At 40.2% G+C, this 23,510-nt stretch overlaps 1 protein-coding gene across 1 annotated transcript in view; it reads right to left on the reverse strand.

Annotated features, from left to right (window-relative positions):
* Positions 1-7,956: 7,956 nt before the first annotated feature.
* Positions 7,957-23,510, reverse strand: part of SYCP2L (synaptonemal complex protein 2 like) — a 112,941-nt gene continuing 97,387 nt past the window's right edge. Inside the window, exons 29-31 of the mRNA XM_053904911.1 lie at positions 21,904-22,003; positions 14,712-14,774; positions 7,957-8,502 (exon numbers count right to left, since the gene is read on the reverse strand). Of these exons, the coding sequence (XP_053760886.1) occupies positions 8,365-8,502; positions 14,712-14,774; positions 21,904-22,003 (301 nt within the window). The 3' untranslated portion in view covers positions 7,957-8,364. The remainder of the gene's footprint in view (positions 8,503-14,711; positions 14,775-21,903; positions 22,004-23,510) is intronic.

The raw sequence follows: 23,510 nt of genomic DNA on the forward strand, positions 1-23,510 counted from the left end.
ACTGTGGTGGGGAGCCTGTTTGGGATTCTCTCCCTCCCTCTCTGCCCTTCTCACACACTCTCTCCAAAATAAAAACAACAGCTTACCAAGAAAACTTTCCTAAAGGAGGCAATAATGCCTGAGCTTAGTTTTTGATGGATGGGAAATTGTCCATATAGACAAGGAAGGGACCTTGTTCAAAAAAATTCCAGAAGTTAAACACCTAGGATTCCAATGGATTCCATTACTTGAACAAGTATTTGAATGCCCCCTATGTGCCAAGCATTGTCCCAGAATTTGTAATAAAATGGTAAAAAGAACAGACGAGCAGTCTGCTCTTAAGGAGCTCATGTCTAGTGGGCACCTTGTAGAGGGAAAACAAGCAGTTACCACACTCTGTAAGATGTGCTATTCACATTAACAAACATGCACTGGGGTCAAGAAGCCTTTGTGCCTAAAAAAGGGAGAGGAGAAAGCTGGCCCCACCAGAGACTTAGCCAGAAACAAAGTCCTAAGAAGCACTGAGAGAAAGAGGAGGAAGTAGTGTCCCAGAGGCCAAGAGAATATTTAAACAGACTCAGATGCTGCAAGGTTATCAGGTGGGCAAATGCTGGGGAAAGAAAAAGGGCATTAGGTTTGGTCAATGGGAGGCAATTAGCAGATTTCAGGGGCTTTAGAGTGAACGAGAAGCCCTCCCCCCCCCCACCCCCTGCCAATCAAGCCACATAAAAATAATGTCTAAGAGTTGGAAACAGGAAGGGAGAGCTCTAGCTGCTAAAAGAGAGTGAAGCTGAGTGAGTTGCAGTTAGAGGGCAAGTCCGATGACCTCGCAGCTTGCGGGGAAGGATCGGGCAGTCGGGCCCCTCCCTTTGTTCCCACAGGAAAACTACTCAGAGTCCACTGCTGCATCACCTGAGAGCCATCGATGGCCTTGAACGGACCCTACACAGAAAGCAGCCCAGGGGCGTCCTGCCCTTGGGCAAGGCTTGGCCTCACTCTCTTTGCCACAGGAAGGGTGGAGAAGGAGCCAAGGGGTGGGAGAGATACGAAGACGGGAGGGTCACCCACAGAGCCCAACTTGTGTCTCAAACTGCAAAGTCCAGTTCAAGATGGCAACGTAGGAAGAGTCTGAACTCGCCTCCCCCACAGAACACACCAAATCACATCTATTAATTCAACAGTTCCTCCTGAAGAACAATCGAGGGCTGACCGAACGGCTACTGAACAACCCCAGGCAAAGAAACCAGCAAGAGAGACGGAGACGTGGTAACAAAGGGAACCCCCACTCCCAACTCTGTGACCAGCAGTGGGGAGGGACAGTACTGAGAAATCAGGAACAGATCCCTCTCTGTCCTTGGGCACAGAAAAAAACCCAAGGCTTAAGAGAGCAACACTAGACCTCTACCAAGCAGCAGGGTCACCGCAAGAACTCTCTCCAGGTCAGAGGGACCAGAGAATGACACAGTTTACGTTGCCACCCTACCTTGGGAGCTTGGACTGGAACAGAGTCCAGCCACCATGACAAGCAGGTCTGGTTGTTTTGGTGGGCTTGTGACCTCAGCAAACCCAGGGTCCACAAGCCCACGCCAGCCCTAGACACGCTGGAACACAGAAAAAGAACCATGGTTTAAAAGGGCAGAGGAACTATGGGAACCCTCTCCCTTCCATCTGAAGGGCCCAGACTGGAGCAGGTCTGGCTGCCCACAAGGGGTGGGTTCAAGACGCCATATTGGAGGGCCCTGGTACCATAACTGGTGGGTCTGATCATCATAGGAAGCTTGTGACCTCAGAAATCCTAGAGTCCTGAAGCCCACAGGAACCCTGGCCATGATGGTGCACAGAAAATAAAAAGCCAAGGCTTACAAGGGCTGAGGAACTGTGGGAAGGTTCTCTTCCCCTCCACCTTCAAAGTCCAGACGAGAACAGGGTCCGGCTCATGGTGAGTGTGCCACCTCAGTAAGCCCAGCGTTCACAAGCCCACACCAGCTCCCCTGTGGTGCTGGGGCACAGAAAACACAAGCTATGGTTTTGTGGGATTTTTATTTCTTTTCCTTTTAAAAATTTGTCAGGTCTTGTTTGTATTTTTTTCTTTTTGGTCTTATTCTTTTTCTTTTTTCTTTTAGTTTACTCTTTTTAAAATTTCATTGTTTTTTCCCTTTATTCTTTCTGTAGAAAGCCATGGTTTAAGAGAGTAGCTGGCGTATACAGCCACACAGCTCCAGCCATCCAGCAGAAGTCACAAAGCACACACAGTCTACGTAGGGAACACCATACAGGGGACCACTCCTTCAACTGTAGGAGAAGTAGCCATTTTGCTTAGTCCACAGTAAAAAGCACAAAAAATCAAGCAAAATGGGGAAACAGAGAAATATACTTAAAAAAAAAAAACTCAGAAAAAGGACCAAATGAAACAGATCAGTAATATGTCTGATAAAGAATTGAAGTAATGATTGTAAAGATATTACTGGGCTGGAGAAAAGAATGGAAGAACTCATTCCAAGTGAGACAAAAAAAAAAAATATATTAAAAAGAACTAAGCAGGAGGGCACCTGGGAGGCTCATTCGGTTAAGTATCCAACTTCAGCTCAGGTCATGGTCTTGCAGTGTGTGAGTTCAAGCCCCGCATCAGGCTCTTCACTGTCAGCAAAGACCACTTCAGATGCTCTGTCTCCCTCTCTCTGCCTGTCTCACTGGTCCTCTCTCTCGCTCTCAAAAATAAATAAACTTAAAAGAACCAAGGAGAGCTGAAGAATACAATAACTGAAATAAGAAAACACTAAAGGGAATCAATAGATTAGAGGATGCAGAGGAACATATCAGCGATATGGAAGAGTAATGCAACAAACTAAACAAAAAGAAAACAAAAGTAATGAGGTTAGATTAAGAGAGCTCTTAAGCAACATCAAGTGAAAAAACACTTGCATTATATGGGTCCCAGAAGGAGAGAGAAAGGTCTAGAAGACTTATTTAAAGAAATAAAAACTGCAGGAGTACCTGGGTGGCTCAGTCGGTTAAGTGTCTGACTCTTGATTTCAGCTCAGGTCATGATTTCACAGTGGTGGGATCATACCTCGCATCAGGTTCAGCATGGAGCGTGGAGCCTACTTGGCATTCTGTCTCTCTCCCCCACTCTCTCAAAATAAATAAATAAACTAGGGCGCCTGGGTGGCTCAGTCAGTTAAGCATCCAACTTCGCTCAGGTCATGATCTCACGGTTCGTGTGTTTGAGCCCAACGTGGGGCTCTGTGCTGACAGCTCGGAGCCTGCTTCAGATTCTGTATCTCCTTCTCTCTTTGCCCCTATCTCCTGCTCATGCTCTGTCTTGCAAAACTAAATAAAATGTTTTTTTTTTTAAATTAAAAATAAGTAAACTTTAAAAAGAGAAATAACTGAAAACTTCCCTAACTTGAGGGAAATAGATATCCCAAGTCCAAGAAGCAAAGAGAGTTCCAAAGAAGATGAACCCAAGGCGGTCCACACCAAGGCACATAATAATTAAAATGTCAAAGGTTAAAGATAAAGAGAGGATCTCAGAAGCAGCAAGAAACAAACAGTTACTTACAAGGGAAAATTTATAAAACTATCAGCTGATTTTTCAGCAGAGACTGTGCAAGCCAGAAGAGAGTAGCATAGTATATTCAAAGTGCTGAAAGCAAAAAACCTACAACTAAGAATACCCAGCAAGGTTATCATTCTGATTTGAAGGAGAGATAAAGTTTCCCAGACAAACAAAAGCTAAAGTAGTTTCTCACCGTTAAATCAGCTTTACAAGAAATGTTAAAAGGACTTCTTTAAGTGGAAAAGAAGTGGCCATAATTGGACATAAGTAAAAGAGGAATAAAAAGATGTAAAATATGACAACATATACTTAAAATGTGGAGAAGCGAGTAAAAAGAGAAGGGGGAATCTTTTTGTTTTTAAGAATGTGTTTGAACTCAAATGACCATCAAATTAACATGGAATGCCATTTAGTTAGGATGTAAATGGTAACCTCATGGTTACCATAAACCCAAAACCTATGATAGACACACACAAAATAGAAAGAAAGCCAAATAAAACACTATAGACATTCCTCGATCACAAAGAAAGAGAGTAAGAGGAGAAGAACTACAAAAACAACCAGAAAACAAAATTTTTAAATGACAATAGGTACATACCTATCAATAATTACTTTAAATGTAAATGGCCTAAATGCTCCAATCAAAAGACAGAGTGGTGGAATAGAAATAAACATACACACACACACACACACACACACACACACACACACACACGACCCATCTATACACTGCCTACAAGAGATTCAGCTCAGATGTAAAGACACAAACTGAAAGTGAAGGGATGGAAAAACATTCCACATGCAAATGGAACTGATCAAAGAGCCAGGGTAGCAATACTTATATTAGACGAAATAGGCTTTAAAACAAAGATTTTAACAAGAGACAAAGAAAGCCATTACACAATGATAAAGGGATCAGCCCAACAGGAGAATATAACAACTGTAAATATCTATGCACCTACCACTGGAGCATCTAAATACATGAAGCAAATATTAGTGGACATAAAGAGATAAATTGATGATAATACAAAAGTAGGGGACTTTAATACTCTGTTCACATCAATGGATAGATAATCTAGACAGAAAATCAATGAAGAAACAATGTCTTTGAATGACACATTGGACCAGATAGATACAACAGATATATACAGAACATTCAACCCCAAATCAGTAGAATCCACATTCTTTTCATGTGCACATGAAACATTCTGAAAAACAGATCACATGTTAGGCCATAAAACGAGCCTCAATAAATTTAAGAAGACTTAAATCAAACCATGTATCTTTTCTGACCACCACAGTATGAATCTAGTAATAATTCACAAGAAAAAAAAACTGGAAAAAACACAAACACATGGAGACGAAATAACATGATACTAAACAACCAATGAGCCAATGAAACAAAGAAGAAATTTAAAAAAAAAACATGGAAACAAATGAAAATGGAAACATGATAGTCCAAAATCTCTGGGGCACAGCAAAAGCAGTTCAAAGAGCAAAGTATATGGCAGTACAGGCCTACCCCAAGAAACAAGAAAAATTTCAAATAATCTGACCTTAAGCCTAAGAAATTAGAAAAAGAACAACAAAATCTGGGGTAAGCAGAAGAAAGGAAATAATAAAGATCAGAGCAGAAATAAATGACATAGACACTTAAAAAAGAAAATCAGTAAAACAAACAGCTGGTCCTTTCAAAAGATAAACAAAATTCACAAATTCTTAGTCAAACAAATCAAGAAAAAAAAAGATAAAGGACCCAAATAAAATCAGAAATGAAAGTGGGGAAATAACAACTCACATCACATAAATACAAAAAATTATAGGAGATTACTGTGATAAGATATATTCCAACAAACTGGACAACCTAAAAGAAATGGATAAATTCTTAGAAATATGTAATCTTCCAAAACTGAACCAGGAAGAAATATAAAATCTGAATAGACTGATTACAGGTAATGAGATTAAATCAGTTATTTAAAAACTACCAAAAAAAAAAAGGTCCAGGATCAGATGGATTCAAAATCGAATTCTATCAAATATTTAAAGATTTAATACCTATTTGCCTCAAACAACTCCAAAAAATAGAAGAGGAAGGAAAACTTCCAAATATATTCTGTAAGACCAGTATTACTGTGATACCAAAACCAAAGACACCTCAAAAAAAGAAAACTACAAGCCAATATCTCTAATGAACACAGATGCAAAAATCCTCAACAAAATATGAGCAAACCACATACAACAAAAAATTATTCATCGCAATCAGGTGGAATTTAGTTCTGGGATGCAAGGACGGCACAACATTCCCCAATTGGTCAACATCATACACCATATCAACAAAGCAAAGAATAAAAAACCTATAATCCTCTCAGTAGATGCAGAAAAGCATTTGACAAGATTTAACATTCATTCATGATAAAAACTCAACAAAATGAGGTTAGAGGGAACATACGTCAACATAATAAGGGCTATAAATGACAAACCCACAGCTAACATCATCTTCAATGGTGAAAAATTGAGAGCTTTCCCTCTAGCGTCAGGAGCAAAACAAGGATGTACACTCCCACTTTTTATTTAACATAATACTGGAAGTCCTAGCCAAAGGATCAGCCAAAACAAAGAAATAAAAGGCATCCATATTGGTAAAGAAGAAGTTAAATTATAACTATTTGCAGATGACATGATACCATACATAGAAATGAATTGAGTGAAATGGTAGGATACAACATTTATACCCAGAAATTTGTAGCATTTCTAGAAATTAACAACAAAGTTGAAATTCTTTTAAATACCATTTACAATTGGACCACAAAGAACACCCAGAAATAAACTTAGCCAAAGAGGTGAAAGACCTATATTCTGAAAACTATAAAACACTGATGAAAGAAATTGAAGATGACACAAACAGAAAGATATTCCATACTCATAGATTAGAAGAATATTGTCAAAATATCCACATTACCCAAAGCAATCTACAGATTCAATGCAATCTTTATCAAAATACCACAGCATTTTTCACAGAACGAGCACAAATAATACTAAAATCTGTATGGAACCAGGGGCGCCTGGGTGGCTCAGTTGGCTGGGGACTGACTTCAGCTCAGGTCACGATCTCACAGTTCGGGAGTTCGAGCCCCGCGTCGGGCTCTGTGCTGACAGCTCAGAGCCTGGAGCCTGCTTCAGATTCCATGTCTCCCCCTCTCTCTGCCCCTCCCCTGCTCACCCTCTGTGTCTCTCCATCTCTTTGTAATAAATGTTAAAAAAAAAAATCTCTTCCTTAGCTACCATGTTCATTTGTCATTCTCATAAAGTCCTTCTAATCAAGCCAGTAAAGGCGCTTCCATTTGGGTCTGGATAAACTTTTTTTCAAAAGTTGTTAACGTTTATTTATTATTGAGAGACAGAGAGAGACAGAGCATGAACAGAGGAGGGGCAGAGAGAGGAGACACAGAATGCGAAGCAGGCTCCAGGCTCCCAGCTGTCAGCACAGAGCCCGACGCGGGGCTCAAACTCATGAACCGGGAGATCGTGACCTGAGCTGAAGTTGAACTGTCAACCGACTGAGCCACCCAGGTGCCCCTGGGCCTAGACAAACTTAATTTCCACTAATACTCCATAGTATTACAGACTCGGACCATTCCTTCATTTCTCTGCCTCTGTTCCAGGATTCACGTTAGTCCCTCTGTGCTAACCCTAGAGAAACCCACCCTATCCTTCAAGATCTCATAATGGCACTTTTCCTCCAGGAAAAGCTGTCCCTGATCACCCCAACAAAAATGACCTCTCCCTCCTCACAACCCTGCTCGTGCCCAGTTTACACTTCACTTAGGACCCTTGTCACACACAACCTTGAGATTTTTCAGTTACCTGGTGTCTTAAGACTAACTTCTTACTAGCTAAGATCATGCCTTACCCATCCTACCCTGGGAGCTGACCGAAGGCTTTGGAGGGAACAGCTCTCAGATATATGTTTACCAGTTACCAGAAGTCATATCCATTCTTTAGATGTTGTTCACTGAAGATGGTCAATGTAATGGCACTGAAATCCACAAAACTCCAGGTCACCAGGAACTGTAAGCCCTAAACTGGATATACCCACACGAGATGAAGTGAATTAGATCCTATGGACTTAAATAAAAAGTGTTCTTCTACTCTTTTATAAAGCTTACTATAATATACTAAACCATAGCTCATTAAAAAATTCTAAAGAAAAAAGACGACCATTAAATTGAGGCTGTAAACATTTGTTTTGGCAGACTAAATTTACACAACACGTAAGATATTATGTCACGATTATATAAGTTAACTGTTTTCAGTCCGTAGTCTTTAACTGCACTCATCCAATTATGAACAGAGTTCGTTTGTAGATGGCCTCGAATTACATAGGTTTTATTTTTCCAAAATAGATTCACTCAACTGTGCATGCAAACTTCATGCATTCAGACTTTATTAGAGCACTTAGGAATTGTCACATAGGCATGTCTCCTCTGCTAAAGCTGGCCGTTTTGTTTAAGTGCTGAAGAAAATAGAATATTTGCAGATCCAACGAAATAATAAGTATTTCAAAATACAACACTGTTTTCATCTGAGCTATTTGCATCACAAATTAAATTTCCCCTCTACGAGACAGACCAAACAGCAGGTATACAGATGCTAAGATTTTTCCCCCACAAAACTCGAGGACACCTCAAATAAAAGACTGATTTTACTTTAAAATCATTAAAAAAAAAAAGCAACACCCCAAGTTAGTAAACATCCTGAGCTTCCTATTTTCTGACCAAATTTTGATACAGAACGCTAACATTTATGACAACTGGACAATAACACAACTACAAACTACCAACATATCCTGTCCTATTTCCAACTCTGCAGTTCTCAGGGATGCCATTTGGAGCAGAGCAAAATGAAGAAGCCAGGGCCACCGCTGTGTGACCCAAGCCAGCTTTGTCGTCTTCAGGTGGCTCAGACTGGTGGGGAAAAAAAAAAAAAGAAAGAACAGCAATTAGTTGAGCCTGAACTACCCAGCTCTTGGTCCCTTAGAACTCGGTGAGCCAACATGAATGTCACTCTGTTTTATCAGCTACGTCCCTAACTCAGATATCCAGCGAAGTTCTGTCTTCCATGGCCACTGGAAGCTAAAGTCAGTTCATTGCAGGAGAACTGGCTGGAGTCAAAATCACCCTGCAAAAACGTCTCGAACGTGTGACGCTTCGAGGATGTGCCCGCCATCTCTCAACAGTCCAGCACAGCAGGTTATTTTTTTCCTCCCGTATTGAAGAAAAGACCAGTATTTCTTGGGTGGAATACCAAAGGCTGGGCTGGCTTTCGGGGCTGTGCTGTGTGCAAAATGCATGTTTGTTAATACACGGATTGGGACGGAGCCCAACGTGATGCTCATAAAACAAGATGTAGGTAAGAGCTGATATCAAGGAGGGAACTGATTTTCCCGTCCTAAAGCGTCCTAGGCGCAGGCTCATCTGCAAAGAATGGCAGACAGAATCACCTGTGTGATTTAAGTTATTTCTCTTTTTTCTGTGTTCAGCTCGGGTAATTTGACTTGGGCATGAGAGACAGTACTAGATACCTACCCAACATCTGTTCTCCCTTTCTTCCTTATTTACAGAACCCCACTTGTTAGGAAGACAGTAGCAGTTAAATTCTCCCCCAACTCCCTTTCAACCAGGGTGGGCTACTGACCCAGTCAGTAAGATGGAGACAGACTTCTGTTGGTTTGGGCTTCCATGAAAACAGTTTTCTTAATTTAGAAAAAAACGGAAGGGGAAGGTAGATTTTCCTGGCACACGTCTTTGACCTTTCACATTTCACCTATTCTCGTCCTTCCTACCTGGAGTGTAGAAGAGATACCCAGAAGTAGAGTGGACACTCTATCGAGCCCAAAGCCATATGAAGGATGGCTGAGCAGGAAACTAAAGGGACCTGGGTCTCTGATGGCTGCTTACTGTTACCGCATCACCGGCCCTGGATAACCTCCCTCCCTCTGGGCTGCCGCTTACAGGGAAAAAATAAAACCCCTGTTTGGTGTAGCTGCTGCAGCCTGATTCCTGTTACATGTGACCAACTGTAACATGTACATTTAATTCACATTTGATCCAGTTCTCCAGTAGAGCTGGGAATTAGGCTAATATTCTTAGCCCAGATTTGTCTTTTTCCTACATCCTCTTTTAGTGCTATTTTGATGTGAAGATTTGTTATTTTTGTTTCTCTAAATTTTGGGGGGCCTTCCCAAATTTTTTCCTGATAATTCAAGTGATTCAAGATATAGGTCAAGTGATTCAAGATATAGGTAAAAGGATGATCACTACAAAATTATTTGTAATAATAATTTAAAATAAGCTGGATGTGCATCAATAGGGAATCAAATGTATAAGTTGTAGCAGGTCCACAACCTAGAATATTTTATAGTTATTAAAAAATAATTCTGGACTTGGAAAAGGATCCTTTTATTGCTCAGAGAACAAAAATACACATAATATTTAGTATAACATTTATGTTAAAGACATACACATGTATACTTATACAGACATTTGTATACATTCTTCTATAAGTATTGACAAAGTGTCTGAAAGAACATATACCAAACTATAAAGAGGTGGTTACTTCTAGATCACAGGTAAGAAGGAGGGTTAAGGAAAGGGGGAAAAATAACTCTTTATAAATGTTATGCTGTCTGAGTTTATTCCACAAAAGTAATTCGTATCCGGGACTAAATTCTAAAAATACAGAAGTAGTCTAGATTCACCTAAAATGTCACTACACAGAAATACCCCAGTTTTGGTGCATATCTTCTAGAATCTAGACCTCTCACTGTGTATACATGCACGTACGTTGCACAAACTCTCTTGTCACACCATCCTCCTTGTTATCTCATTGGTCAACTGGTTCTTCTCTTCTTCTCGCTTCATCTCCCTGGAGCAGCCCAAGAACTTCTCTCTATGCTGGCCCTTCTCTCTATGCTCAGTCCCTAAGTCAATTCAGCCAGTCTTATGCTCAGCTTTCTCTTTCCACACCGAATCAGTCTCTTTCATCACACTTTTTTTCTTCTTACCACTGTCACGAATTTTTATCTATTTACTCTTCACTCTCTGTCTATCCTACTAAAATGTACCCTCTAGACGGTCAAGGACCTCTTGGGTATCATTCTAACCCCAGCAGTGAAGACAATACTTGGCACCTAATAGATGCAGCAGTTTGTGGAGTGAATGGACATAATACACCCTCATCGAACATTTAAAACAAGTGGGATCTGGGGCGCCTGGGTGGCTCAGTCTGTTGAGCATCCGACTCTTGATTTTGGCTCAGGTCATGATCTCACAGTTCAGGAGGTGGAGCCCCACATGGGGCTTTGTGCTGACAGCACAGAGCCTGCTTGGGATTTTTTTTCTCTATTTCAAAATAAATAAATAAACTTAAAAAAAATAAAACTAAAAAAACCAAATGGGATCACGTGATATGCAATGCTTTTCAAGAGGCTTTTAACTTTTTACTCACGATCAAGTGTCTTCCCGAATCAATTAATCTAATCTAATTCTTTTCAATGGCAACGCGACATATCCTGTAAGTGTATCGATCTATTTAACCAGGCTCCAGCTAGGCATTCAGGCACTTTCCAACAGCTTCTTATCAGAACTGTTATACATACTACTCTACATTTCCTTGAGCAGTCCAATTTAATCTTTAAGAGAGTTCTCTAGAAGTGGGATTGCCAGGTCAAACATCACAGAGCACAACTTTGGATCCCAAAGGAGTTCTTAAAAATCAACCACTTTTTTTTTTTTTTTGATAACTACTATACTCTAAGATATATGGAATTACATTCTTAATGAATATATTTTCATTATATGGTCTACTTAGGGAATCTACCTTAGACCTCTAAATTGAAATTTTCAAGTCGATAACCCTATAAAAAGCCCCATTATTAAATGCTGTGGGAAAGAAGCAAACAGTATTCAAAGAACCCAACCGGGTGAGAGGGTTGCTATCTTTAAAGCGACTGCATCCGGGGCGCCTGGGTAGCGCAGTCGGTTAAGCGTCCGACTTTAGCCAGGTCACGATCTCGCGGTCCGTGAGTTCGAGCCCCGCGTCAGGCTCTGGACTGATGGCTCGGAGCCTGGAGCCTGTTTCGGATTCTGTGTCTCCCTCTCTCTCGGCCCCTCCCCTGTTCATGCTCTGTCTCTCTCTGTCCCAAAAATAAATAAAAAACGTTGAAAAAAAAAAAATTAAAGCGACTGCATCCAAGAACAGGATAGTTCGTAGTTGTTCAACACATTCCGTATTTGTTTACTCCGTGGGCCTCACAATACTTCCAGAAAGCTCACAGGGTGGTAGCCCCACGAGCTGCTGGGCCATCTAGAGAAGCATTAGGGCTCATAGTAATACTTCTATAAACTTCTTCCTTGAAAAATCTCTCCATGTCCATCCCATCCTGTCTCCAATCCTCGGCCTTCCCAATATCCTCGGCCTCTTCTTGAAAGAAAATGTCTCCCTCCCTTCTCCTTCTCACTAAAATGTGGTTGACTTCTGAGGGTGCCACCTTCCCCAACACCCTCTCTCAATTAAAAGTTTTTGTCGTTGCTGTTGTTCTTTTTAACTCTGTTATCCCATTACTTCCTGGCCAGGCAGAGAAACAGGTATTCTCCTTGCTCCAAAATGCCAAATACAGGAATTGTTCTCCTGCAGACACTTCTCTGCTGCTTATGCCAACCATCTGAATTATCATCCGTCACCCATCATCTTGGCCCCTCTGTTCACTTGGCCCTGCTTCCTGTCAAGCCTTAGTAGTTACTGAAACTCCGTCATAAGGGACCCACCTTCACTCTCTGGCTTCTCAGTTCTTTCACTTCCTCACCTCGTATAGGATTTTCTTCCATTTCACCATAGCTACACTCTCTCGGATGTTATCATTACAGAAATCCTGATCATAACATCCTGTTTTCTAACTGCATTTTTCGGGGCTTTCCCAGCCACCTGCTCTCCTTCCCTCACTGTCCTAACTTTTGATCCCACTGAAACTGTCAATCCCTTGACACGATTTATGGATGGAATGTCTGTATCACCCCCACTCCATTCAATTGCTGAAATTCCCCCCCATCCCCGCCATGTGATGTTAGGAAGCAGAGCCTCGGGGAGGTAATCAGGATGAAATGAGGTCAGGAGATGAGTCCTCACAAGTGGATTAGTGCTCTTAGAAGAATCAGGACAGAGTTTGCACTCTCTGCTCTCCACCTTGTGAGAACGGACATCTTTATGTTACTGAGTCTCCCTATCTATTGGTCCGGAAATTAGTAATAATGCATTTAGAGTTTCTCCATTAAGCATGATACTGGCTTCTGGACTGATTTATCATACTACAGAGTATCTCATTACTACTATTTTATGTGGGCTTATACAAATTCAGACACAGATGTAGACTTTTTTCAAACACCTTTTGAAATCTATGAAAGAGAATCACAATGATTTTTCTCCCTACGTCTATCAGCAATCAATGTATTGACAGATTCCCTAATATCACACCATCTTTGTATTGCTGGAATAAATCTCCCTTGATCATTACACATTATTCCTTTCATAAGGTGCTAAATGGTGTTTGCCGATATTTTGCTTAGAATTTTGCCTTAATTATTTTGAGGGAGATTTGTTCTATGGTTCTCTGTGTAATTCTTGTTGGATTTCAGCACTGTCACACAAGGTCCATTTAAAAATTGGGTAATTTTTATTCTTCTGTGTGCTGGAACAGTACTAACGTTATCCTTTAGTACCATTTAGTCAACAGCACCAAAGTTATCCTTTCCCGATAGAAGAACTTCGTGCACAATCTGAACCATTGACTCTCCACTTCTTCTATGAATAGTTCCCATCCCTTCAGGAGTCCATTTTGTTAAATTGTAGTTTCCTGGAAAATTGCCCATGATTCCAAGTCCTCATCAAAACCAGTTAACACATGAACAAATAAACTCTAGTTCCTGCTTGACCCACACGTTCCTTCCACCCCAGGTCTCCCCATCTCCCTAACCGGCAACGCCATCCATCCAACTGCTAGAAAACAGAATCCCAGGAGTCATCCTTACTTTATGCATCACTTCCATTTATCAGTGATTTATAAACCGTGGCCCCAAAAGGTACCTGGTGTCTCCCCATTTCTCACCGTCTCCAAAGCCCCTCCATCCAGTTCAGCTCCTCTCCTCTATTCTCACTTCCCCAGTCAATTCTTAACAAGGCAGCGAGGATGGGATTCTTAAAATATAAATCAGATCACAGTACCCTCACCCCCAATGCCTTTGCTCGAACCCACCCATATTTCCCTTCACCTGTAGTATGAAATTCAAGCTCCTCAGCCTGTTCAGTGAGGCCCTGACCTCAATGAGACTCAGTCATGCTCCCAGCTTCCTTTCAAGTAACTGTCCCCTCAAACACCACTCTGAGCTAAGAGCTTTCAGTTTTTCAAATATGTCATGTTCTCCCCTACCCAATCCTGTTGCCTTAAACTGTTCCTAAGTCTGGTTCCTTCCTATTCTTTTTTTTTTTTTTTTTTTTTTTTAATGTTAGTTTTGAGGGAGAGACAGAGCATGAATGGGGAAGGGTCAGAGACAGAGAGAGACACAGAATCTGAAGCAGGCTCCAGGTTCTGAGCTGTCAGCACAGAGCCTGACACGAGGCTCGAACCCACAAACCGTGAGAACATGACCGGAGCTGAAGTGGGATGCTTAATCGACTGAGCCACCCAGGCTCCCCTGGTTCCTTCCTATTCTTGAAACCCTATCTTAAACGTCACTTCCCCACAGAGACCTTTGATGACCATCCTATCTGAAACTGCACACCCTTGCTCTCGGCCACAGCACTTGTATCCCTCAAAAGCACTTTGTAAACTTGTGCTTAGTTTATTTGCTCACTTGTCTCTTTCTGTCTTTCCTCAAGGAATTTATTTGTAATGGGGGCAGGAATATATCTGTGTGTTACCAATTGTAGCTCCATGTTTAGCCTGTTGCCCGATGCAGAGCAAGCACTCAATTATAAATATCTGTTCAATGAAAGACCAGATCCAAAAGGATCATTTCTAGCATGGAAAATATTAGGAAAGAGGAGAAAGCTTCTTGGAGCCCAGAGCGTTAGAACATCTTTCCCCCATTCCAATTCCATCGAAGCAATCCTTTGCACCTACCCCAGGAATGCAGTCGTCACACAGGACTTTGGCTTTCCTCATGAAGACTGATCTGGATTGAGCCTGGAAAAAAACGGATCCATCTCATTATATTTAGCCAGTTTAAGACTATACACAAATGTACATACGTACATCATAAGGTTATTTCATAGATCGTTACATTCCTGGATGTCAGCTGAGGAGAATCAATGGCCAATCCAGAATACCATTCTAAGTAATTGATATTTTCACTTGATCCTATTTCATGCACTGCATCTGTCAACACCACTAGCCCAAAACATAGGTAGAGGGATCTCATGACAACCATTCAAAGTATTAATCCCTACTTCCTTGTAGCGCTGTGCTAGGGGCTGAAATAATCTAGTCTGAAATAATCTAGTCTAGTGAAAGGAACGGTCTCCTTTCCCTAGCAAAATATGTAAAAACCATCACTGATACACAAACATGCCAAGAGGGCAGCCACTGGGTACCAATCAGATCCAGATACTGGATCTTGACCAAGTCCAAGCCTGGTGCCCAGTAAGCACCCAGCATGAGCTAAGAGCATCATTATCATCTCTCCTCTACAAGCCACGGGGTGGTTTCCTTAGGTGACTGGAAGAGTGGAGAGCAAAGGCAAAACCCTGGGAGATGTGTATTTTGGAGGGATTTTTTTTTTTTTTTTTTAGTATTCTCAAGTCCTACAAAGGGCCTATTGTCAAGGGAGGTGAAAGCAAATAGTAACTATTCCTACAATGTAATCTGTATGAACTGAAAAGACAGCTGTCTAAAAGCTGAGGTTTAGTCAAAATAAGTGAATTCTCCAGGTTTCAGAAATCTAGGAGGTATAATCTTTTCTGCTTCTTAATCTAGTGTTGGTTTATATCAGCAGTTCTCAAAGTGTGAACCTTTGGGACCCGCTAAGGGACCCCTTAAGTTGGAGACCCCTAAGCTTCCAAAGGTTCCTTGAGTCCAAAACTACTTTGGTAATAATGGTAAGTAATAGTAAGACATCATTTGCTTTTTTTCATTCTTTCTCGCACAAATATACAGTGTCTTCCAGAGGCTACAAGATATGTGATATCACAGCAGACTGAACTGAGAAGCAGATATGAGAATACAGCTATCTTCGGTGAAGCCTGATATTAAAGAAATTTGCAAACACAACCCAGTGCTATTCTTCTCACGTTTGTCTTGAAAAATCTGGTTATTTTTCATAAAAATATATTACTCATATCAATATGTAAAGTTTGTTATTTTTTTCATTAGTCATTGTATTTTTTTAATTTTTTTTAATGTTTATTTAGTTTTGAGAGAGAGAGAGACAGAGCATGAACGGGGGAGGGTCAGAGAGAGAGGGAGACACAGAATCCCAAGCAGGCTCCGGGCTCTGAGCTGTCAGCACAGAGCCTGACACGGGGCTCGAACCCACAGAGTGTGAAATCATGTCCTGAGCTGAAGTCGGACGCCCAACCAACTGAGCCACCCAGGCGCCCTAGTCATTCTATTTTTACAAACCAGTCTTTTGAATACGTTCAGCCATGAGTGAAAAGACTCATTATCATTTGAATTGTGAGCTACATATATCATGACAAGCCTTTTGGAGAGTGAACCCAGGATAAACCCATACCAGTAAAACAAAAACCACTAAAAAACAACAACAAACCCTCATGAACATAATGTATGATAAATATACATACATGTTAATTTAACATAAAAATATTATTGGAAATTATGTATTATCCTGAGTTATTTACGTCAAATTCTATTTTTTAAATGTTTTTCTTTCACATTTTTAAGGTATAATTGATACACGATGTAACATCAGTTACAGGTGTAGACAACACAGTGGCTTTAACAACGCTGTAGGTTATGCTATGCTCACCATGGTGCGGTTACCATCTGTCACCATACGATGCTTCTAAAATACCACGGACTGTATTTCCTGTTGTACCTTTCATCCCCATGACTTATTCCTTCCATAACTGGAAGCAGGTGTCTCCCACTCCCCTTCACATATTTTGACCGGTACCCCTACCTACCCCCATACCTCTGACAGCCACCAGCTTGTTCTCTGGACTTAGGAGGTTTTTGATTTGTTTTTTAGATTCCACATACAAGTGAAATATGGTATTTGTCTTTCTCTGTCTGGCTTATTTCACTTAGAATACCCCCTAGGTCCCTCCGTGTTTTCATACATGGGAGATTTCATTGTCTTTATGGCCGAGTAACAATCTGTTGTATGTGTATATGTATATACACACATACGCCCCACATCTTTACCCATCCGTCTGTTGATGGACATCTAGGCTGCTTCCGGATCTTGGCTACTGTAAATAATAGGGGCGCATGTATCCTTTTGAACTTGGGGTTTTGTTTTCATTAAATACCCCGTCGCAGAATTTCTGGATCATATATTTCCATTTTAAATTTTGTTGAGAAAGCTCCAAACTGTTTCCCACAGTGACTGCATCAGTTTACATTCCTACCAACAAGGGTTCCTTTTTTTCTCATCCTCACCAACATCTGTCATTTCTTGCTTTTTTGATACCAGCCATTTTGACAGGTAGAAGGTGATAACTCATGGTGATTTAGAATTGCATTTTTCTAATGATTAGTGATGTTGAGTATCTTTTTATCTGTCTGTTGGCCATCTGTACGTCTTCTTAGAAGAAATTTCTATTCGGGTCCTCTGCCTATCTTTTAATTGGAACATTTGGCTTTTTGGTATGGAGCTATCTACGCCCTTCATTATATTTTGGATATTAACCCCTTAACAGATATATCATTTGCAAATATCTTCTCCCATTCAGTAGGTTGCCTTACATTATGTTGATGGTTTCTTTTGCTGTGCAAAACCTTTCTATTTTGATGTGGTCTCAATAGTTTATTTTTGCTTTTGTTTCCCTCACCTGAGGAGACACAGGGTTGTGTCAAAGAGATTACCGCCTATGTGTTCTTTCAAGAGTTGTATGGTTTCAGGTCTCACAATGCATTAAGTCTCTAATCCATTTTGGGTTTATTCATATGCATGGTGTAAGAATGTGGTCCAGTTTTTCCAGCACCACTTATTGAAGAGATGGTCTTTTCCCTAGTGTATATTCTTGTCTTTTTTGTCATATATTAATTGACCATATAAGCATGGATTGATCTATGGGTCTATATTTGTGCCAGTACCATACTGTTTTGAATACCATAGCTTTGTAATATAGTTTGACACTAGGATTGTGACACCTCCACCTTTGTTCTTCTTTCTTAAGATTGCTTTGACTATTCAGGGTCTCTTGTACTTCCGGATATATTTTAGGATTATTTGTTCTAGTTCTGTGAAAAATGCTGTTTGTATTTTGATAGGGATTATATTGAATCTGTAGGTTGGGGTAGTATGGACATTTTACAAATGCTAATTCTTCCAGTCCATAAGTATGTATATAGTTCCATTTGTGTCCTCTTCAATTTTTTTCATCAAGATTTTATAGTTTTCAGAGTACAGGTCTTTTTTCCACTTCTTTGGTTAAGTTTATTCTTAGGTATCTTATTCTTGGTGATGTAATTGTAAATGAGATTGTTTTCTTACTTTCTCTTTCTGCTGCTTCATTATTAGTGTAAATATATGTAACATATTTCTGTATATTAATTTTATATTCTGTGACTTTATTGTATTTATAGGTTCTAATAGTTTTTCGATGGGATCTTTAGGATTTTCTGGATATAGTATCATGTCACCTACAAATAGTGACAGTTCTACTTTTTCCTCCCCAATGTGGTGACTTTTACTTCTTTTTCTTCTCCTATTGCTGTGTAAGACTTTCATTACTATGCTGAATAAAAGTGGTGAGTGGGGACAACCTTATCTTGTTCCTGATCTTAGAGAAAAAGTTTTCCATTTTTTACCATTGAGCATGATGTTAGATGTGGGTTTGACATATATGGCCTTTATTACATTGAAGTAGGTTCCTCTAAACCCACCTCATTGGAAGTTTTTATCAGTAACAGAATTAGAACTTTGTCAAATGCTTTTACTGTATCTATTGAGATGATATGATTGTTATCCTTCATTTTATTAATACAGCGTATCATGTGGATTAATTTGTGATATGGAATCATCCTTGAGTCCCTAGAATAAATCCCACTTGATCTTGGAGAATGATCCTTTTAATGTATGGTTGAATGCAGTTAACTAATATTTTCCTGAGGATTTTCGCATCTATGTTGATCAGGAATATTGGCCTGTAGTTTTCTTGTTTTTGTAATATCTTTGCCTAATTTTGGTATCACAATAATGCTGGCCTTGTAGAATGTATTTGGAAGCTTTTCTTTCTCTTCTATTTTCTGGAATAATTTAAGAATGGTATTAAATTTTTAATGTTGTTGGAACTCACCTGTAAATCCATATGGTCCTGGACTTCTGTTTGTTGGGGCTCTTTTCACACACAGTGCTATATTCATTTCAAGTGTACAATGTAGTGATTCAACAATTTCATATATTACTCAGCACTCATCAAGTGTGTTCTTAATCCCCTTCACCTATTTTGCCCATCCCCCCACCCACGCCCCCCTCCCATAACCATCTGTTTGTTCTATGTTTGTTTTTTGGTTTGTCTCTTATTTTTTCCCTTTGTTTGTTCTGTTTCTCAAATCCCACATATGAGTGAAATCATATGGTATTTGCTTTTCTCTGCCTTATATTTTGCTTAGCAGTATACTCTAGATCTATCCATGTTATTGTAAATGGCAAGATTTCATTTTTTTTATTAAGGTCGCTTCCATAAAGTAGCTATTATAAATAATGTCACAATACACGTAGGGGTGTGTGTATGCCTTTGAATTCGTGTTTTTATTTTTGGGGTAAATACCCAGTAATCCAACTAGTGGATCATGGGGTAGTTTTATTTTTAATTTTTGGACGAACCTCCTTACTGTCTTCCACAGTAGCTGCACCAGTTTGCATTCCCACCAAAAGTACACGAGGGTTCTTATTTCTCCACAGTCTCATCAATTTTTGTTGTTGTGTTTTTTATTTTAGTCATTCTGACAGGTATGAGGTGATATCTCATTGTAGTTTTGATTTGCACAGCCATGATGAGTGATGTTGAGCATCTTTTCGTGTGTCTGTTGGCCATCTGGATGTTTTCTTTGGAAGAATGTTCATGTCTTCTGCACATTTTTCAACTGGATTCTTCGGTTTGGGGTGTTGAGCTGTATACATTCTTTACATTTTTTGGATCCTAACCCTTTATCAGATATGTCATTTTCAAATATCTTCCACTATTCAGTAGGTTGTCTTTTAGTTTTATTGGCTGTTACCTTCACTGTGCAGAAGCTTTTAATTTTGCTGTAGTCCCAATAGTTTATTTCTGCTTTTGTTTCCCTTGTTTCAGGAGACATATCTACAGATGTTGTTATGGGTAATGTCAGAAATTACTGCTTGTGCTTTCTCCTAGGATTTTTATGGTTTCAGATCTCATATTTAGGTCCTTACTCCATTTTTTGTTTGTTTTTGTGTATGGTGTAAGAAAATGGTCCAGCTTCATTATTTTGCATGTAAGTGTTGAATAGAATGTCTTTTTCCTCTTGTATATTCTTTCCTGCTTTGTCAAAGATTAATTGACCATATACTTGTGCATCCCCCCAATTCAAAACCAGATAAAGACCCACAAAAAAATGAAAACTACAGGCTAATATCTCTGATGAGCACAGATGCAAAAATCCTCAACAAAATTAGCAAACATAATCCAGCAATATGTTAAAAAAAAAAAGCATTCCTCATGACTGAATGAGATTTATTCCTGGGATACACAGATGGTTCAATATTTGCAAACCAGTCAATGTGATACATCACATCAATAAGAGAAAGGATAAGAACCATATGATCATTTCAATAGATGCAGAAAAAGCATTTGACAAAGCACAACATCCATTCACGATAAAGCCCCTCAATAAAGTAGGTTTATACAAAACCTCGGAACAAGGTTTATACAAAACTCAGGAACAAGACAAGGATGTCCACTCTCACCACTGTTATTTAACGTAGTACTGGATGTCCTAGCCACAGCAATCAGACAAGAGAAAGTAATAAAAGGCATCCAAATTGGTAAAGAAGAAGTTAAACTCTTACTGTTTGCAGATGACATGATACTATATACAGAAAACCCTAAAGACGCCACCAAAAAACTATTAGGTAAACGTATTCAGTAAAGTTGCAGGATACGAAATCAATGTTCAGAAATCTGTTGCATTTCTATACACCAATAATGAAGCAGCAGAAAGAGAAGTTAAGAAAACAATCTCATTTACAATTGCACCTAAAATAATAAAGTACCTAGGAATAAGCTTAACCAAAGAGGTGACAGATCTGTCCTCTGAAAACTAGAAAATATTGATGAAAGAAATTGAAGAGACACAAAGAGATATTCGATGCTCATGGACTGGAAGAACAAATACTGGTTTTTAAAATTTTTTTGATGTTTAATTTTGAGAGAGAGCAGGCAGAGACAGAGTGTGAGTGGGGGAGGGGCTAGAGAGAGAGGGAGACACAGAATCTGAAGCAGGCTCCGGGCTCTGAGCTGTCAGTACAGAGCCCGACGTGGGGCTCGAACTCATGAGCCCTGCGATCATGACCTGAGCTGAAGTCAAATGCTTAACCGACTAAGCCACCCAGGGACCCCAAGAACAAATACTGTTAAAATCTCCATACTGCCCAAAGAATATACAGAGAGAGAATATATTCTACCATACCACAATTCACTATATATCTAAGTGTTTTTCTCAGGATGGACTCAATTTTTTAAAATTATTGCTTAAAAGAAAACAAACCGGATCAAAAACACTGACGTTTGTATGATCCTGCTTATGCTTTTCAAAATTGACACTTCTAGAATGCCCTGAGCCACACTCTCTGCTCAGCGAGTGCCACAAAAGTAGTTGGTTTGAAAGGATGCAGGAACACAGCTGCTTCCGTGCAGTTTCACCCACGTCGATCACCCATCCTACAGCCAGCGCACTACCCTCATTCTTCAACTAAGATACTTCTAGAAGGAATGCTTTGAAAAAAAAATACCTCAGCACTTGCAGATCGCAGAATGACTTCAGGGCATCAGACTGTTTCCCCCAAAATTCCTAGAATTGAACAAAAGTTTTAAGTATTTGGCAGTTATTCTACTCTGGAACAGATCCTCGTAAGTCACAGAGGATATTCAAGAAAAGGACTTACCAGGGCACCCTCCTCAAGGTGTTTCAGAGCCTGGATATCCTTCTCAAGATTGCTCAGCTCTTGAAGGACCAAACTGTGAAACTTCTCTAGTTTATTCAGTCTGATAAAAGTAAAAAGCACCAGATTTCCTTGGGACTGCTTGAATAGGACAAAAGACAATCCTCTTATTGCAAGGATACTTCTTATTCTTCTCCAGACGTTTGTTTTAAGGACACATAACTCAGGGCACCCGGGTGGCTCAGTAGGTTGAGCGTCCAACTCTTGATTTCGGCTCAGGTCATGACCTCACTATTTGTGAGTTCGAGCCCCACGTCAGGCTCCAGGCTGACAGAGCGGAGCCTGCTTGGGGTGCTCTGTCTCTCCCCAACTTGTGCACACTCTCTCTGTCCCCTCCCCCCACCCCACTCTCCCACCCCTGCGCTCAAAATAAACTTTAAAAAAAAAAAAAAAAGAACACCCGTCTCCTCTTCCCTCACTGACCATCTTCATCCCTTAGTTCTGCAAACTTTGATTTAGCCTTTCAACAGAAGACTGGAGAAAGCTAGTATTACAGAGCAAAGAAGAGATAACTCCAGGGAAAAGGACATGGAGGCCAGAGCTGTCCTGGAAGCTACTAGACCACCACTCATGGCTCCCCATCGCTTCTTATCTTCCATTTTCTCCCCTTTCTCTTGCCTTAAACTGGTCCTGAAGGCTGAAATTGGCTAATAGACTCATTTCTCCCCTACATGTTAGTTCTAAAGTTTCCAACAGTTGCTCTTCTAACGACCCCATAAACTGCTTTTTTCCCTTGTTTATGGTCTGTCTTCTCCATTAGGCTGGAAGTTCTATGAAGGCAAGAAGCTCCCAAAGCTTGTCATCACTGCTCTCCTGCACTTAGCATGGGACCTGGCACCTGGTGCCACTCAGCGTGCATTTGCCGAATGAAAAATGCATGCATATATAACCCCTAAAAGATAATGGGAGTTCTAGAAGTCCAAAGTCCTTCATGGGCTCGTTTTGAAAACCAAATGACATTGCATGTAAGCAAGTTTGAAAAACATCATAAATTTCTACTCACATTACATTTTCTGCCCTAAGAAACATCCTCCTTCAGTTAAGCAAACCAACCCGCCATTGTTTTCTTCCTCTCCTTCATTCACAGGTCATTCTCTTCAACAAGGAACGATCTCTATACATAGCTTCCTTATACCATTCAAACCTTTGTTTCCAAAACCTCACTACAGAAGCACTTCCGTTGTAATGGCTCTGGATTAACTCTAATCACTACAGAATCCCATCTCTACTCACCTTTCCTAACCTTCACATCTCTCTGAAATCTTATGCCTTTGTTGTTCTTGCTCCATGGTCAAGATATGTTTGTACACGTGTGCGTGTGCATGTGTGTGTGTGTATGCATGAGTGCACAGCACTTTTTATTGTGGCCATATATGTAACATAAAATTTACCCTTTTAGCCATTTCTAATTCAGTGGCAGTAAGTGCATTCACAACGTTGTGCAACTGTCACCACCATCCGTCTCTAGAACTTTTCCCTCATCCCAACAGAAACTCCGTTCTGATTAAACAAGAATTCGTTCCCCACTCCCTCACCCTCTGGTATTCTCT

The sequence above is a fragment of the Panthera pardus genome, unplaced genomic scaffold (genome assembly GCF_024362965.1).
Source record: "Panthera pardus isolate Hobbes unplaced genomic scaffold, ASM2436296v1 HiC_scaffold_17, whole genome shotgun sequence".
NCBI classification, from domain to species: Eukaryota; Metazoa; Chordata; class Mammalia; order Carnivora; family Felidae; genus Panthera; species Panthera pardus.